This window comes from Agelaius tricolor, unplaced genomic scaffold (assembly GCF_023055355.1).
Source record: "Agelaius tricolor isolate 1412-34295 unplaced genomic scaffold, bAgeTri1.0.p SCAF_5, whole genome shotgun sequence".
Lineage (NCBI taxonomy): Eukaryota > Metazoa > Chordata > Aves > Passeriformes > Icteridae > Agelaius > Agelaius tricolor.
The window spans coordinates 15,075,037-15,094,358 of record NW_027269265.1 but is presented as its reverse complement, the minus strand read 5'-3'; the positions used below and the strand labels follow the sequence as shown (position 1 = coordinate 15,094,358).

Below are 19,322 nucleotides of genomic sequence, written 5' to 3'. Positions count from 1 at the left end.
GATGCCATCAAACCTACAATGGGTTTGGATGCTGTGATTAATTATTCCTATAAATTTAGAAATACATCAAAAGTAGAAAAAGGAGGGAGTCACAGAAGATTTTGGTGTGACTAAAAACATCTCCTGAACACGAGCAGCAAGAAGGAAAAGTTTTGCTCAGGTTTACTGATGATGTTAGCCCGTGAAGAACTGAGCCTTGCACTGTTTCCTTTCAGGTTTGTGCCAGCAGGGAACTAGAGGAGCAAGGGGGAAAGGCTCTTCCTTTCTGCCTTTTCTAAAAATGGGTGCAGGGTTTCCTTTTTCCAGTCACCTGGGACTTCATCTGATGAAAGAAGGGAGCAGTTTCACAAGTAGCTGCAATGGCACAATACAAAAGATCTGCCATACAACAGTTAACAGAAGTTCCTAATGTCCTTGAGATATACCCTTTTTAATGCTCATTTATGCCTGAGAACCAAGAAATACCACTTTACTATGTATAAATCTATATGTATGTCGATTCTTGTTAACATGCAGAAAATACAGATCAGCAGAGTGATAAATCTGTTCCCCAGGGTACAGAGCAACCATAAAAAAGAAATGAAAAATAATCAATTCAAATTATTTACAGCAGATGGAGCTATACATTTTGCTTTGATCATATGTTGTATGATATTCCAAGATAAAGTGTGGTTTGCCAAGGACTGTGGTAAGCCAGTGGTACCAAGGAATGGAGTTAGTCACAGAAGGCATCTCATAAATTGTGCAGTTAGCTCTCCTGGAAATAATCCTTGTAACATCAGTAGAAATAGCAACTCAAGAAAAGATTACCACCATATATTGGTGTCATAATAGAGAACACAGCTCAAGTCAAAGGCTTTGCTCTCTGCACTCACCAGCTTGAAGGTTCTCCTGCTCCTCCTGGCTTTTTTTTAGTGACTGGGTAGAATGAGCCCTGAAGAGAGGATGAAGGTTTCAGTTTACACGACAACAAGAATATGTGTGATGGCCACAGGTGATCCTTGGGAGGTCTGGGCTCCTGCACAAGCCAAGTGCATACTCAGTTGTACACACTTGGAGGGCTCCTTATCTGAAATGAATCCTGTGCTTGTCTTTGTTGCTGCCAAGATCCAGATGGATCCAGTGTGTTTCCAACACTGCATGTGCATCAACTTCAAGCTACAGTAATTGTGATTACAGAGCAAAGATAAAGGAGATTATTTTTGAGTTTCTGTCAGAATTACTTTTATCCCAGAGTAGTTAAAAGAAAACCAGTCCAATGGTTCCTGTCTTACTATGAATTTGAACTAAAGTTTGGATCTCATACCATTGTAAAAGTTTACTTTGCTTCCACACACAGTTGCACCCTTCCCTCCCCAGTGCACTTGCAAATTCCACTAACCCAGTGTCAGTAGCAAAAAAAAAAAAAAAAAAAAAAAAAAACCAAAAAAACAAAAAAACAGAAAACAAAAAAACCCCCCACAACAACAACAACAAAACAACACCAAAAAAAAACAAACAAAAAAAACCCCAAAACAAAACCAAAACCCAAAGTGTATTTAGAGATTTAAAAGTTTTGGTAATGAAAGGTGGTAGATGCCTTATCCCTGGAAACATTTGGTCAGACTGGACAGGTCTCTGAGCAACCTGATTTGATGGAGGTGCTCATGGCAGAGCAGGTAGACTGGATAACATTTAAAGGTCTCTTCCAGCCCAAACTGTTCTATGATTCTGGAAATCTACATTGCTAACAGGACTGGACCCAAATATCCCAAATTCTCAACAGGACCATGAATATTCTCTTGTTTTGTACACTTAGGTGTGAGGGAGAGTGGTCCAATAGGCAGGTACAGCTACTGCAGGAGTGGTTAGAAGCACTTTGAAAACATATGAAATGATTTGATTTTGTAGAAGGATTAGAGGAATATTTACAGATCCTAAAGCGTGATACCCATGAACCTTATAGAGAGGGAACATTTCTATACCTTTCCCATATGCCATTTCCTTCAGTGTGTTTGTCTAATTTAGATATATTTTTCAGGACACAGATCATGAGGCTGATTCTGAACTGCATTGCAACTCTATTGTACTATATTTTCTTTTTCTCATATCCTGCAAAGGGAGTTAAGGTGTAGGGGGAGGTACATTGTAAATATGAAATGGTACTGCAGCCAATTTACTAATCCCCAAGTCTAAACATGTATATAGAAACAGCCCAGATAAATAAATTGTAAGAACAGTAAATAATTAAGCACAACTGTTTTTGTAAGCTTTCCCGTGGCTTCCTTTATAAGGCCATTTTCTATGCATTAATAAATTAGTAATTCTTCCCCTTTATAAACAATTTAAATCCATTTGTTTGTTGACCAGAAGAAAGTTTAGATTCTTCCTCCAAAATGAAAAGTCACTTTTTGGGCAAGTGGGAAACCATGCACTTTATGAATTTGCAGTCTTTACTGAGGTCTTCTCTCCTAGAACATGCATTTAGTTTCTGGGCTTGAAAATGTGTAATCGATAAAAAATAATATATATAATAGATACAATATATAATTATAACTATTAATAAATTGAACAATTAGAATCCACAAGACAAACCCACAGGTAACAGATTAGATACAGGAAGCCTGTCCATTTATTTCAAAATTGGAGATTCTGTAAAATAAATTGGAGCTATTCACTAGTAAATACTATTCTTATAACAGCATAACAGTTTCTAAAAACATTTTGTTTACCAGCTATACAGAAGAATTTAACTCTTTCTCACAAAAATTAGCTTTGATTAACTAGTGCAAACATCCAATACAAGCCCCTGACAGAAAGTATTCAGAAGAAATGTATTTGATAGTACATGAAAATGCATTTCCTTCAGTATATCTGAACACCACTCAAATCCTCCCAGCATTTGTTCTCATTTTTAAAAAATCATCATTCCTCATTTCACTTGCCAAAGAGAAACATGTATTTTAAATATTACATTCCTTACTTTCAAATTATTTATTTAGGATGCAGTCCCTCATTAACTCTTTAGCCATCTAGCACTTTACAGTTTAAACTAGAGAACTTTAACAAGAAAGGTAAAACAGTTTATTCAGCTTTTTACACAGCAGTATACAATAGCACAAGGTGGTATGCCTACTAAAATGTTTCGTTCAAGACAAAAGTACAAATTGAATTTTTCATTACAGTAAAAATATTTATTTGACTTGTGTAACTTATTTGGCATTAAAATGTAACTCCATTGTTTCTCTCAAGAACTCAGCAGCATATACATTGAAAGTTACTTGATTCACATCGTTTTGAAATAAACAAGAGTGATTTTCTGTTACTGTCTTAATAATGGCCATGGACCAAGGACCCCCCTGTACAAACTAGTCCTTGGACACAGCAAATCTATTATGTGAATCAAGGAGATTCCAGGAAGGCCCAATGAAATTAAGGAAACTATTTGAGGAATAAGATATTACCTGGCCTTAACACAGCAGTGATGACCAGGAACTAGCCTTTCTTGGAATGGTAGCTTATAGTACTTCTTACTAAGGTAAAATCATTTTTATTGGTCCTTCTAACCTTTTCATGAAGAAAAAAATATTAATCACTCAGGGGCCAATTTTATGTTCCAGAGACACAAACTTAAGACATTTCCCCACACTATAGAGAGAAATAGCATGGGTCTCATTTTCCAGTATCAGCAGTAGCAGCTGCTTGGAAAGGAATTGTCAAAAGCGCCACTAAGGTGGGAGGAGGTTTTCCATGTCTTACTTTTAGTGGAGGAAAGAAATACTTTGATGTTCCACAATTTCAGTTAAGATAACCCTGAAATGACTATGGCACTTTAAAAAATAAGGATTAATTTTTCACCCTTTGTGAGCTCTGGAGTTGTGTGAAGCAATGGACAGAGCAAGCGAGTTACTCCACAAAGAACGTTACACAATGATTTCCATATCATTGAATGTGCATCTATTCCATCCTCCTGCATGAATGGCTTCATGATCTTGGGCTGGAATGGGAGAGGACAAGCCACACTGTGTGTCCTGTTTATATACAAACCTGGAACGTGAACAATGGTAAGTTGGGCAGCTGTAAAGTAGTGTTATCAGTGGTGTGCCAGGGGAAGTTATTTACCTGACAAAAACCTGCACAATGCAGAAATACAAAGGATTTTGTGGTTTTTACCTCCATTCAGATCTGCTACCTATTAGCTCAATGGAAAGAGCAGGCAACTTATTGTCAGGGTATGAGCTTCCAGCTGTAGCAGTTTGGGAACTTCCATGGCCACACCCTAGCCTGAAACTTCACCCTTGCCTCCCAGTTAATTGTTCCCTGCTGCTGTTCTCTTAATTGAAGACAGAAGTAGATGTTAACTTCCTCTCTTTGGAGGGTTGATTCTGCAGAATTTAGGCAAACAAATGCTCTGTGTAAAATGGAGGTAACTGAAGTGAGCGGTGTATGGTTGGTGTACATTGGATTTGCATGGGCATTGCATAGGCTTCAGCGACTTCCTGGCCTATGCGGTTGATGTTGATTTCAGTGCCCTCAGGGCCAGATCTTGTGGTGTGTGCTTAGCACACAGATGTGTTGCACTGACTTCCACAGAAGTAGAGGAACTGAACACATCTCTGGATGCATTCACGTTTGTGCTTGGCAAGAAGGGACTCCCAAGTTTTAAAGCTAGCATAAGTGATAATGCACAATTATAATTATTATTGTGTTAGATGGCTGAATGTGGTACCACACATACTGGCCAAGTGAATCTCCTAAAGCTCAAATTCTTTGAGGATTAGTGCAGAGAACCCTAAAAACCCCCACTGGGTACAGCATGGTACCCTTGTAAAGTCAGTGGAGCACTACTTGAATAAAGAAGTTAGTCTTACTGAACAGGAGTAAACTGGGAGTGTCCAGAAAATGTACGGGATTTAAGTGTGTTTAGACGCCAAATAGCAACATGTAGAAATTTCAGCCTCAGGAAGTTTTAATGGAAGAAAGTAGCTCAATCACTCAGTATATTTTGCAACTTTAGCTGAAAGTTAACATCACAAAATGACATATTGCTATGCAGCTTTAAGAATCACACAAATGTATTCAATCATTTCCCCTGCTTTTCAGATCTGCTGTTCATTAAAAGCTCTTCTCCTGTTTGCAGTTTCCAGTTTTCAAATGGATGACACAGCCAATGCATAGCTTAATGTTCATTCTCATGAGTCATAATTAATAAATAATTGTATCACATACATAGAATTTTACAAGTACTCTTAAAATGGTTTTACAATTCTATTAAATATATAGATAAAATAATCACTGCTATATAAAAAAATCATTTTAAAACAGCTGAACTCTCAAGCTTTGCATAAAATTCTGTAGACACATTCATTACAATCTAGAAACTCAATAAAAATACATTTTAGAGCTCAATCTCTCAAAAATATTCATGGCGTTGAAAATTGATTGTCGTTTTTTACTGTAGTCTGTGTTTGCTCTGCCTTTGCACTGATAATTTCCTACAATTTGACAAAAGCTATATTCTGGTCAGTTTGTAGATTATGTGACTGTTTAACTCACTTCTTCAACTCTAAGTCATCTACCCCATAAATGTTTAGTGGGGCTCTGTCTTTAATGGTGTAACTTTCCTTGCACTTTCTATAAAATCATGATGAAACACTTTGCAGTTCTGACTACAATGACATTGAACCATCCTATTACAGTTGCCACTCAGTCTTTAATGCTGCTTCTGTGAACACCAAACATCCTTTATCCAGTGATCTTCAAGGCACTTCCTGACACTTACACTTCACAATGCCCTGCTACCCACATTTGCTCAAACCCAGCAGGTTTTAGAAAGAGTCTTAACAGATCAGTACCTCTGTGTATCTGAATTCAGCTGCCAAATCAATATACTATATGTGGTCAGTTCAAGCTTAGCATTATTTCAACCCAGGCAAAGTTCAGCAAAAACTTCAGTATTCAGACAGTGCACATATCTGTTGGAAAATGGGTAGACAATGGATTTCCCACCAGGGTTTAAACCCTCTACTACCACCAGCCAGCCCTCTGGGCAGCAAGTTAAAATAGGCTTTGCCATAATAAATGTTTCATAATCAGGCTTTCAGGCAGTAGCTCAGAATAGGTCACAAACCCCAAAACCAAGCAGTGTTTTCAGAACAGGGCCCTTGCATTAAGGAATTGGATCTTGTGCTGTGGAAGAAGAGATGCAGGCTCACAAGTCAGTTTCACTGGGGGAAGCTGCTGCTTATGCAGATGTCAATCTTTACAGTTCGAGGTAAAGGCAAAAAAATTCTTGAAGAGTTCAGTTTTTTTAAGCACAATTGACCAGTAGAATCACTCTTAGTGCTTCACCCTGGGTCTTCTCACCCATGGAAAGGTACACTGCTTCTGTTATAGCACACCCACCCACAACAAAACAAACCTGAAAATTGAAAGCAATGTAATACCAAGTATCATGGAATGGTTTAGTTTTTTGTTTTCATCTACTTTGGATGGAAGAAGCAATCTCTGTCTCTCAGTGGGATAGGCTGGAAAGTGTACCTCAATTGAAACACTGGTGGAGATGACCAATACAATTGTGGAATGCTGTTTGACATTTAAACTGCTCATTGCACTGTATCAGTCACTCTCCATCAGTGGCAGGTAACAAAGAAAACCTTGGGTTTTCTCCTTCTTGGACAAAAGTACTGTGTAATGACATTTCTGGCATCACTGTGTTCCTGTTCACCTTCCCATTCTTCATGGATGTCAGTTGCTTAGCTGAGACATCCAAAGAGTTCCTCATCATGATTCATTTTCTTAGGAGGAAGGAAAGAAGAGGGGAGCATACTTGATTGAACTTTGATAGCTGTAAAGCCCTATAAAGAGGCTGCAATCCAATTCCAAATAGCCTCTGCTGAAGGTTAATAAACATGGAAGAACCAGAGTATAAATACAAAGGGTCAGAAAAAGTTATCATAAACCAAAGAAACCTATGAAGAGTGGAACATAATGAAAAGCTGTCAGTATTTTGCTCCAAAGTAGTGTAGTACACTGCTGCTTGCAGCTATTAAATAGATGCCGTAGCCCGGCCTGGTATTCCCTAGTTTTCAGGATAAGCATAAAATGTTTCTTGTACTAAGTTTTATTCTTTCAGAGGAGAAAGCACTAACCCTTCAACTTTCTATTTTAGTCTACTTCCAGAAAGCACCTTCAAAAGTTCTTATCTAGGTTTTCTTTTGGAAGAAGGTACCACTGTCTAATACAACAAGCACAAACAGGTTCATTGATCACAAAATCGGCTGACTCAAAATCTTGACTGCTTTCGTGAACAAGATGAAAGAAATATTTTTTTCTTTTACTTAAGCTGATTTAAACCAAATTAATTTGGGACATTTGCATCTCTTCCTCAAGAACAATGGATCTTATTTCTAGGTTCATGGGGTGAATCCAGCTCTAGTCAACAGTGGCAGGACAGAATAGGAAAGATTTGAAAGGTGTTCAGAATTTTATCTTCAATGTTTAAGATCCCCTGTCATTCCTTACTTCTATTGAATTCTAACTGCAGCCCAGGAGAAAAATCTCAGGGGGACAAAAAGCTTATGAAGAAGAATGAAGTGTGACGAATGGTTAGGATTGCCCCAGCAGATAACATGATTGCAGACAGGTTTTAAGTACTTGCAAATAAATTGCTGTATATTTTGATGTATCTTGATCCCAGGTGCAATTAGTTAATCTGAAAACTTAGCCAGGGTAGGGATACACCTTATGCTACCACAAAATATGTAAAACTTACAGCCATTATTTAATTTTCACTCAGAGTAAAATTTTAAAACCCTTCATTTCAGGAAGCACATTGCAGTCAACCTTCTGAATTTTCAGATGGAAGCAGCAATGTGATGTAGTCTCATAAAGCACACCATGAAACTAAAAATGAGAAGTAGTGACTTCACTGAAAGTCACATGGAGAGAAGTTACTGCTATGAAATTGAAGACTTCTCTTTTGTCCTACAGAGCATGGATTACACCTTCCCTGGCAAAAATCCTATATGAAATATCCTAAAGTGATCATTGATTGGACAAAAATTGCAAGAGGAAAAAGTAGCTCAACTGTGCCCATGGATAAGCCACAGGAATCTCTTTAGTCGCACTAGGAAGTCAATACTTGTTGTCAGCAATTTTCTGTATTTAGTTTTACATCTATCTTTTCTTTCTCAATTTAAATGGACACTTAAAAGGTATTTCTAATTCTTTTACCACACCCTAGTGCCTTATCAGTAGCCTCAGCAAAGCTGGTTACCTATTATTTTTTGTATATGCAAAAGAGAGAAATCTTTATATGATTTGTCAGTAAAAGCAGCAAAGAAATTGAAGCAAAAGCAGACTCAGAAGCACTGAGGTACTTTTATAAAACTTTAGTTTCTGGCCTGAGATTTCCCATATAAAGTCTCCTAAGAAGCAGCTAGCATGTATGTTCTTCACACTTCTTCATACCCAACTTTTTCCTGCAAATCAAACATACTAAACGGTGCAGGATAAAAATTACTTTAAATCCTAAAAAAAAATCTAACTTCCCTACCCCAATAAACCCTCAACCTGATTTTGTTGCTCACTGGATTTGCTTCTGGAACTGTAATCAGTTCCTGATGTGTGTTTCACTACCTGTAGCTCTGCTCTGCCTCCCACTCTTTGAAATGGAAAATGTGAAGAAGCATTTCTAGCCTTGCCCTTGCAGGTGGTCAGACCCCAAGGTAAATCAACACCATCCCTCTTCCATAGCTATCAGGCCCTACATAAGAAAGTGAAGCCAGAAGAATAATTTTTGAAGACTAGAGCTCTGAATTGTTGATACTTCTACTGATAATTATCTGGTTTTATTTAGCATCTTATAAAGCAAGGCACAAATGTACAAAATCGCATCTACTAAATCAGATCATTTTTATATATATTTACACAATTACCGTAATATAAAACGTGCTTTGACACTGTCATAGCACAACAGTAGCAGAATTGAGGACAACCTGATAATAAACACAAATACCAGGTTCTGGATTTCTGTTTGTGCTTCACCTGAAGGAACATATTCATATGCAGATACACAAAGCAATCCAGCCACCATCCCTTTATTTTCCACACCTCACACAGATCAAACTTTGTTGCTAAGCAGCTGTGGAAGGAGTAAAAGGCAGTAGACCAGCACCCAAAAGAAAATTACAAAGTAGAATAGCTCTGGCTGCTCAAAAATTGTTATCTCATGAGTTGGTGCTGGAGTCTCGCTTGCTTCCAAGTCCTTTTTCTCCCTGAAAATAGGAGAGAATTCAGTAAGAGGCAAGGAAAGGAAGAAAAAACCTTCATTGTTAATAATTACTGTGAAGATCAGAGGTGGTCTAAAACACAGTTTAATGAACCTTTTCAGTCTAGTCAGCTGGAGGGCCCCAGCTAGACTAGGAGGGGCATAATGGGCTTTAGCAGTGTGTCCCTTCCAGAGTCAGCATATGTAAGAATCAATTTTCTGAAAACTCAAATTATCAGGTAGTTTAAGTAAGTGACATTACAGCACAGCCCTCTGATGTAAGGAGATTTCCACCAGTCAAAAAGATGCCCTTTTATTTTCAGAACAGCAAACATAACACTGGGCAACACATCTCACACTTCCACAGTTTTGCTTATACACTGGATCTGACTTGATATACTTTCCCCAAATCATCTACTTTCAGAGCCCCTCATGCTAGGCACTAGAATGTTAAACAGAAAAAGCCCAAGGCTTCCAACCAAGAAACCAGCTAGCAGTTGGGGGTTTGCAGAACAACTCCAAAATTTCAACTTCAAAAATTTCCAGCTGTGGTTCATAAGGGCAAAGGCTGATGGATTCTGCCAGCACCACTGAGCTCTCACAAAGACAAGGAAAGGTCTTTTTTAAAAAGGCACAATCATTTTATAATTTTCTAGTGCTGTAAGAAAAACACTCCAGTAAACTGTTTTTAATCTACTTTTGGAGAAAAATGGTGTTTTTCTGCTTGGGGCTTCCTACTGGATATATACCTGAGCATTACACAAAGTATCAGCAAATTGTACAACTGATACAACTGTAACAGCTATTTATGTAGTTTTTTTTTAACAGAGAGAGAGAGGCCAGTGGATCCTGATAATATTTTGTGTGTTTTCTGCATCTAAATATAACATAACAACCATTTTACCTAGAAGTTGTGAGAGGTACTATTCAGTATCAGCTAAGAGGCAAAACCTAAAGTGATCCTTGTTTCTTAAAAATATTTAGACCCTAATACCAAAGGGATGCAGGTGTTCATGACCAGTTACCCTAAGTCTAAACTAAACACACATACAAATTACCAAAACTATAGATGCTCCAACAGAGGCCAGTCCTCCACTGAAGAAATTGACTTTCCCTGGCACTGATCTCACTAAACATTGTTTTGACAGTCTTCCAAACCTGGAAAGAGTCATTACTGCCAGAGGGCCTAACATTTGAAGTTGTCCCACTCTTCTCTCAGCCTCAGATATCCACCAAGTGGGGGAAATGCTCAGAATCTTGCTGAGACAGCTGAATTTTTCAAGTCAATCAAAAGCATTTTAGTCAAGGGACAGATTGAGCAATAAGGAAATTTTGTATGTTACACCTATGGGAAATGTGGACTCTGAGCCAATACAGAAGACAATTGCTACCATTATAATTAATTTCCAGCTCCCTTTGTATCACTGCCAGTAGCACCTAGGAGTTATGGTTTCCTTGCAAAAGTCAGTCTGAATAAGAAACACTCACCCAATGATTAATGGATTTTCATCCATATCTGTCATCTTCTGCTCGTTTACACCATAGGTTTCCTTAAACAAGCCACAAACAGATTAGATAACCAAACTCAGCATCTCACAAAGATGGTAATTGTGTATTTTATGCAAATTGTATCTAATGTTTGCTCAAATAAAATGAAAGTGTGCTCATAAACATATTTTCTGTCAGCACATCCAGCACTGCAGTCTGGTCCACACACAGAAAAGGAAAAAAGTTGTGAAATAAGATTTTTTTGCTTTCAACTGCTTTCATCAGTTGAATAAAATTCCCCTTGTTCATATGTATTTCTAGTAGCTCTGACAGTACTGCAAAACTAAAGCATCTGTGTGAAACCTCCCTTTCACTGAACACTGGTGGCAGCATTTTTTTTTAAACTCCAAGATGGTCAGAATTTTATTTTTGTGTTGAAAAAAGGCCATATTCTTGTCCTTGCTCAGCATGCCTGGATTGCTGATGCTGTCCCTTCCTTTTAGCTTTAAAAATAAAAATCCAGACCTCAGCTGTATTGTGTGCTCTCAAGAAGCCAGTGTGAATCACATCTGTCATTTAGGAACGCAGTTTCATGTTACAACTAAAATTCTTTTAGGGTTAGTTGCTGCTACTGATAATATAATACTCTGCTACTGTGAGGAAAAGGGACAGAGCCCAGTTTTTCAGAAACAGTGCTCTTCAGGAGACACCCAGCATTTTTGCAGTGTTGAGACCAGGACATCAATATGATATACAGAGAATGCAAAAGTGAAAAGAAACTGGAGCAGCAAACAAAAGTAGCTTCAAACAAGCAAAATGTTGTAGCTATACAGGTATGATGAAGTTGTAAAGTTTAAAGTTTAAAGTTACAATGGATTTGACTGTAGTATTAGGTACTCCTTTGTGAATTTGCTTAAGGTTCAGTAAAGTTTAGTATGTTTTTAGGAGAGTTCAGTAAAACTTTGCAACTATGCCTGGTTTTAGCACTAAAATTATTAGAAGTCACAAGACTTTGATACTGTTAGAGGCCTTTTTAGAGTGTCTGAACTTCTGGAGTTTGAGAAAACCAGAGAAAAAGCAATAAATAAATATCCACACTTACCTCCTCAGAAGAATTACGAGAAAACCTTTTTCGGAGATGCATGTTGACATCACTGTCACTGCTTCTGTATATAAAAGCAAAGTTTTTAAATTCATAAAGTTAAGTTTAAAAGAGACACTGCAAATGGACGTGACAGGTTTAAGCTACACTAAACCCCAAATATGCATTGCTGCATGTATTAGAATATGGACTGGAATTTATCAGTAACATGATAAAAATGGCTTTGGGAAAATCTGACTTACAATAAAAAATTCATATTCTCAAAAAGGAATCTTTTCTAAAAAATTGTATCTGAGAGCATTTTTGCACCTTTGACGTCACTGACATTTAACTGAGAGTATACCCAAGTTTTATGGCCATTGATATAAAAAATTGGACTGACAGGGAGCAGTAAGCTTGAAGGGGACAAGGGTTTTTTTCTAAGCAAACTCTCAAATTCATTAGAGTGCTCCAGTGATAAGCATCAACAAATTACAGTTCATGTCCCCCTGAAATAGATTACCTAAGAATAAATTAGAACGTAAGAAAAACCAGAAGTAAATGGAGCAAAATTAGCTGAGTGTCTTTGTACAGGGTCTGCCTGGGCTGCAGGTAAATTTCCCTAGAGCAGTGAGCTGGGGCTGGGCAAGAGGCTTGGAGGGGACCCAGCCAGGAGAGCTGACCCAAACTGACCAAAGGGCAGTGAGACCCACACACACACTTGTTCTTATATCTGTCTTCTGAAGCAACCTCTACACCCTGCTTCTCAGGAAGTGGCCAGACACTGCCATGCTGATGGAAGTAGAGAATAAATAAATTTTTTTTGGTCTTCTTCTAATTTGCTTCCACACATGGCCTTTGCCTTTTCATGAAAATGCCTTTACCTTGACCCATGAGTTCGTCATGTTATTTTCTCTCCAACACCTCATTTACTTGTTCATAACCAGAAAAAAACATCCAAAAAGTATCTACTGAAATCAGTCAGTGTCATGCTTCCACACAGTGTAACAATGCACATGAAATATTTCATCTACATTACAAAATACTATCTCTGTTAGAAAAGCAATTATAACACCTCCATGTTCAAAATGCACTGGGCTTCCACTTGGGTTTTGTGTGGCAAAGTTTGTAGCACAGTCAAATCAAGTCCCACTGAATCACTCAACATATTTAAGAGAAACACAGGAAGAAGCCAATGAATCCCAATACTTCTTCCTAAAACAAGACTACAATAAACATCCAATGGACAAGGCAATTTCAAAAGACCAGTTAAGTGTATTTGAGACAAAATTAATGTGAAATACCTTGTAAATTCCTGGAATTCAGCATTTTCTTCCAGGTCATCTTGTGATAGAGTAGTAGTGGCAACATCTGAGATCTGCAAATCTTCTTCAATCATATTTTTCTCTTCCTCGTCTGTATTACTATTTTCTTCTGGTGTCTTTATGGCTATTGGTAAATCCTCTAGATGTTCTACTATGGCCTGTTGAAATTAGGAAATGTTTTGCTTTAGATGACATGGCTGATTCCCCACCCTTCCAAATATCTTAGTGGTGCAGCCTACTCAGACACTCAATTGCAGATAGTATGAGACTGAAAGTCTCACTGAAGAAAATAAAAAAGCAATGAATTTCTTGAAAATCTTTTAGTGATACATGGAATCATCAGTTCAACATACATACATACAGTTGGAAAGTCAGATCTTTCTATTAAGAAGTCATGACATGACATGGCTCTTTGAAGCAATCCACTAGACTTTTTAAAATCTATCCCCAATTAGTCCTTCAAGTTAACAGCAAACTGACTTCATTTCTGTAGTCAGAGTCAGGACCAAAACATGTTCAAGCAATGTGTCTAAGCTACATGTAGAGCAGCATTAAATGGACACTCATTCCTGAAAAATGCTGTCAAAAATTACTGTGCTGGAAAACATGTAGGGCACTTCAAACTGGTGTCTGCAAGAAGAGATGCAGGAGCAAACTGCCTAAACCAAATACCCCCAAAGTACCCACTTCTTCCTCCTCCTCCAGTGCAGAGAAGCCTTCGTTTCACCCATGTAACATATCATACTCAATTTGTTTTTCTAAGTTTTTGTAGGCAAACTTACTTGGATTGGGACAAAATTATATTGCCTGTATCCTTTCTTTAGAAGCAATACTAATCAGTAATTAATATCATTACAGATTATTAGAAATACCCTGTCTGGTAATCTGTTATACCTAAGGATTATACAGAAACCTCTATTTTAAAACATAATAAAAAGGCACATTTTTGCTGTACTTTAAGGTAATCTTTTACGCGTAGGAATTACAGAAGCCTCAAATTATTTTAAAACATAATATAAATTCACATTTTTAGTGCCATTAGTATTAGGACTTATTTTCTCTTTTAATGTCAGATCTTCTCAGGGATCTGCAATTCCATTCATTCCAGTAGGGGGCTGTGGCAAACAGTGTAATGGAACAGGAAACCAAGTACATTTTAAGTATTTCTCCCAAACATTGCAAAATGAAAGCAAATGAAAACCACTGGGATCTGATGCTAAGTCCACATATATATACAAAGAAGTGCTGGTAATAAAATAAAATACCTCAGGATGTTGTGGAATAGTGGAATCTTCATGGTTGGTGGCCTTATTGGCATCTTCTTCTATTTCTAACTCATCTACTAGTAATGGCACTTCTTTTTCATCTGAAGAATTCACATGACTGCTTGTTTTTGTAGTGTCCTCCTCACTGTTCTCAGTGTCTGTTTCTGATGGAGGGGTATGTAGCTTATTCTCCAAGTCTGCCTCTAGAGCATCTTCCTGTTCTGATGAGTTCTTGTCTTGTAAAACATCTGTTACTGTTTCAGAAGAAGCTTTTTCATTTCCTGTGTCATAACCTTCGATACAAGGCTCGAGGTAAGCGTTCAGAACTGCTGATATGGGAACATTATAATGTGGATAATAAAAGAGATCATGGGGTATCACAGATACTTTTGAAGAACTGGGTACCACTTCAGTTGCAGATTCAACTTCATCACAGCTGTCCAGGTCCTCTGGAGTTTTAGGTATATCTGAGAGAGAGTCATCAGATGTTTCCTGCTGTATAGATAGTTCTTGGCTTTTGAGATTAGAATCATTCAGTGAACAAGTGTTTGTTTCTGTTGTCTCAAGGACAGGTGATTCCTTTGTATGTTCATCTTGTGAAAGTGTCTGTATTTCCTCATTTAGAAGGTGGAGAATGTACTTCTGCGTATCTTCTTGTTTTGATGTATCTTCTGGTAAAATAATTGAAGACTGGGGTTTGCTGTCTTCGACTTTATTAATAGAATCATCTGTAAGTATACCTGAAGTCCAGGATAATGGACTCAAAGAAGAAGTATTGGCTGAAAGGCTCTTGGTTTCATTGTCATATTCAGTGGGGGTTTCCTTAGTTAATTCTTCAGAGTATTCTTCAAAAGAGTCAACAGAATTTTTCTGATCTGTCAGAACAGCTGGAGAAAGGTCATCATTTTGTTTCAGTGGATCATCAGAGATGCTCTCTTCACCTGACATGAATTTATCATTTAGAACCTCCCAAGAGGAATTGGATTCAAAACTGACAGGTCCTGTAATTTTCAGTGAGGTAGGCCTTTGAGGCTCCTCTTCAGATGTTTCCTGTAAATCGCCTAACACTTGACTCAGTTTCCCATTACAATTTTCAGAAGTGGTTTCTGATGGGATTCTCTCAGGGATGTCATGAATGTGGACCTTTGGAGGAGCTGGATGACTCCTCTCATGATTAACAGTATACATGTTTTCTTCATTTTCACTTAAAATCAAGATTTTGCTTTCCTTCTCTGACGGCGTGTCTTTGATGTGGACATATGTGGACTCAATTGGAAGCTCCCTGTCAGGATCTGTAAAGTCTTCCTGTAAGTGATGATACACCATTAGAAGACAAATCCTAGCTCAGATACCATTTTACATTTCCCAAACACAGTGGAAAGAATAAATACCTAATCTTTCAGTCCATTACTTTATGAAGGGCCTATTAATGACTCACTTATTTTGAAAGTAGGAAAACTAATTTGGCAAGTCAAGTGCCTTGAACAAAGCTCAATGTCAAGAAGGCAGTTGTACAGAAAGATCAGAATGCAGACAAGCCTACTCCTCAATTGTTAACGTATTTATCTCTCCCTGCTGCACCTGTGGAGACAACTGCCTTGGCTTTTTGACACAATCCCAAACCCTGGGAATAACATAAATCTAACAACTCCAATAAATCCACTGTGAAATACATTGATCTACCAGATTATTCCCTTCCAACAGACTCTATTAAAAGAAAGGTAGTTTTTAACTTTGTTCATAAAAGTGTCAACAAGTTTTAATGTCAACCAATCTTATTGCTCATCTAATCTAATAATAATTATTAGAATACTATAATAATTTTAATTCCAAATACTTTAGTAATGCCCACCAATTTTATCAACTACAAAATATATGCCAACTGTAACCTTCAGTCAAGAAATGAGAGAAAATGCCTGTTTTTTCAAAAGGCCTTTGCCAGTTCTTGACACTGCCAACCCTTACTTAATCCTCAATTCTTTATTTTTGCATCAAAGTCCTGGTCATTTAAACTGCAGTTTGTGTCATGCTTATAATGAGTGCTTTTTACTTTTGTATTGACAAGATTCAGCTTATGGGGTCTTGTGTCTCATACCTGCTAAATTCAGACTGATCATGGCCCTCAAACTTGAGAAGATAGAAGTAAAAATTAAATTCAAAGTCCAATGAATCATTATAGATAAAGGAATAAATTTCAGTCTTATTTAAAACCAATATAGCAAAGTAGTAGATTCTTATGAAACCAATTCTAACCTCTGAGAGTTACAATTGGATGTAAATGTATAAAAGCACAATTCTACCTAAAGCATTTTAGTAATCACCAATGAAAACCCATTTCACTGGATTTAACAAAAATGTGAAAAAAATCAATTCCAGGTTTGTTGTTTATTTTAAATAGCTAAAAAGAAACCTAGAAAATAAATCTGACTTTATTACGTACACCAAGGCAAATTAAAGAAATGACATGACATAGCAGTAAACACATACCCCTTCCAGCTCTGGGAAGTGCTCCAGGAATTGTGCCACATATGTCACAATTGACTGTTCATCGGGGGACTCCACCATGATATCTGTGGAGACAGACGCGAGGGGCTTGAGCACACACAGCTTTGAAACGCTCTTGCAGAGGAACAGATTGCCAGACATTTATCCTGCCATTATGGGCACAGAAATAACAGCTACAAACACTTCTCTTTTTTTCTGACAGATAAGAGAGATGCTCTTCACTGCTGATGGCACTTGACAGAGTTCTCAACATCCCATTCACATTCACTTTTTCCTATTTCCAAACACATACTGAACCCCGATCAGGGCTCCCTTTTCATTCACTTTTATACTGCCATTCATGCTGTTGTCACTAGACAGTTGGCTGCTCTTGAGTGACAATACAGAGGTTTATTTTTAGCAGGATGGCCCAGTCTTCTAACAGGTGATGAAAGTGCAATTGTGCTTTCAATCACGACACCAAGGCCTAGCGATGGTCTCATGGAGTTCAGTTAGAAGAACAGCAAGAAATCCAGTTATATGTATTTTATATGCACATGCACACTTAGGTTTACAGGTATCAATACTTGTGTGTATATATGCATTGCAAAGGGAAAACTGGAAGATGCAGATGCATTTGAATGGGTATCTCTCCATTTACCTGGTATGGAAGCCTCGTACAGCTCATCCTGGAGCGACATTTGGTCTGCAGCCTAGGTGTTACAGAATGGTGCTAATGCACTGAGACACCCCTCAGCACAACAATTAATGCCCTCTAAGAGTGCAGATGTCACAAAGCATCTAAGCAGGAACCAGGACCAGCTATAAACATAGCTAAACGCAGGCATAGTGTACATAGCTAAAACCACAGTAGATCTTTGACCTCAAGGAGCTTACAAATGACTGGAAGCATACAATTACAAATATGACTGGAAGCATACAATTACAAGCCACTGACCATTTTTATTTTTCTTCTTAAAAAGCTCTGCACACTGATCCCATCAGCAGCCTAATGACTGTGAGGTTTTTGGTATGTATCACAAGGCAATATTCATGAATTCATTGTGGACTGAGTGTTACCCAAAAAAGCTGATGTGTTTACCTTCAGGTTCGAGGAGCCGAGGGACACCCAGTTTATTCTGTGCTATGCTGAAAGCATCCTCCAGGTTTTCTCGTGCTGATTTCTCCAGTGCATGCTTCATGTCTACCAAAGTACAATCTATGGCTTTTATGACAGCTAAGAAAGCAAGGCCACTCCTCCAACTACTCGTGAAGTCCTGGACTGCAACGCCATACCTAAACAGAATTACATCCATTTTACATGGGTGGTTTGTTAACAAAATCCAAAGTAAAGGCATCATCATTTTCAGACTCCTGAAAGTTAAAACGTAAGGTTGCTGAGTAGCACTTGTCATATTTGAGATATTTTTGGATTTCAACATCTAGAAACACATTCAGAAAACACATGGGTTCACAAGCTGAATTGGTGTGGCTAACAGCTGACACCAACCTGCTTGTAGGAAGTAGTTAGTGAAAACAAAGCCCTTAAGAATTCAGCAACCACATTTAACATTCACAAAACCAAATGTCTCTGTGATTCCTGTTTCTGTTGCTCTCCAGCATTTTAATGCCATAGCTTGGGAAAACTTCCAAGATTTAAATATTTAAACACATAAGCATAAATGATTCACATTCCTGTGTACTTGGCCTTCTATAGCAGAAAATCTGCCAAATGCAAATGGTGTCAGCATATGCATAAACCACAAGAGTGTTAGATGCCCAAAGTTTTGGAGGAAAAACAGCCATCAAACTTGCAATGGAATACAGCCCCAAAATAGAAAATTCTGCACAGATCATGAGATAACAGGATTACAATGATGCTATTATGTTTTAAATACTGCAGTTGCAAGAATAATTTTCTCTTATTAGATCTTTTCAATTTGCACTCTTTGACTGGGCTGAAAAGTCTGTGGCCTTTACTTCTCAGGTCCTCACTTTCTTTGTTACACCTATTAATAACTACATCAGCATTATTTTGGACTAAAACTGTACTTCCTCTGTGGTCTGCACTGACAGCAGTGAACTACAGGGGGCAAGTTTATCTGGTCAGCAAGCACCCTTAGCTTCACTGGAGATAACCAAGTGATGATGCAGTCCACAGGACCAAGTATTTAAGATTTAAATTTTTGTCTTCAACACTAGAAAATTTGTGTTCAAAGACAAGATATAAATCCAGAGACAAAAACACCAAATATTCAGCTAACCAACCTGTATAGGTAACTTTAACACATGCCCTCTTTAATAAAAACTCTCTGCCAGTCACTACTTCAAATAACAATACATGTAAAATACACTCCAAGCATTTGCATGTGCATGAGACATCTTACACTACAGTTTTTTAACCTGTTAGTAACTCTGCCAGGGTAAAG

General features: G+C 37.8%; 1 protein-coding gene across 1 annotated transcript in view; it reads right to left on the bottom strand.

The window, feature by feature from the left end:
- Positions 1-2,581: 2,581 nt before the first annotated feature.
- Positions 2,582-19,322, bottom strand: part of CLMN (calmin) — a 76,266-nt gene continuing 59,525 nt past the window's right edge. The window contains exons 7-13 of the mRNA XM_071426551.1: positions 17,996-18,189; positions 16,897-16,979; positions 14,410-15,714; positions 13,124-13,302; positions 11,841-11,904; positions 10,739-10,800; positions 2,582-9,257 (exon numbers count right to left, since the gene is read on the bottom strand). Coding sequence (XP_071282652.1) covers positions 9,104-9,257; positions 10,739-10,800; positions 11,841-11,904; positions 13,124-13,302; positions 14,410-15,714; positions 16,897-16,979; positions 17,996-18,189 — 2,041 coding nt within the window. The 3' untranslated portion in view covers positions 2,582-9,103. The remainder of the gene's footprint in view (positions 9,258-10,738; positions 10,801-11,840; positions 11,905-13,123; positions 13,303-14,409; positions 15,715-16,896; positions 16,980-17,995; positions 18,190-19,322) is intronic.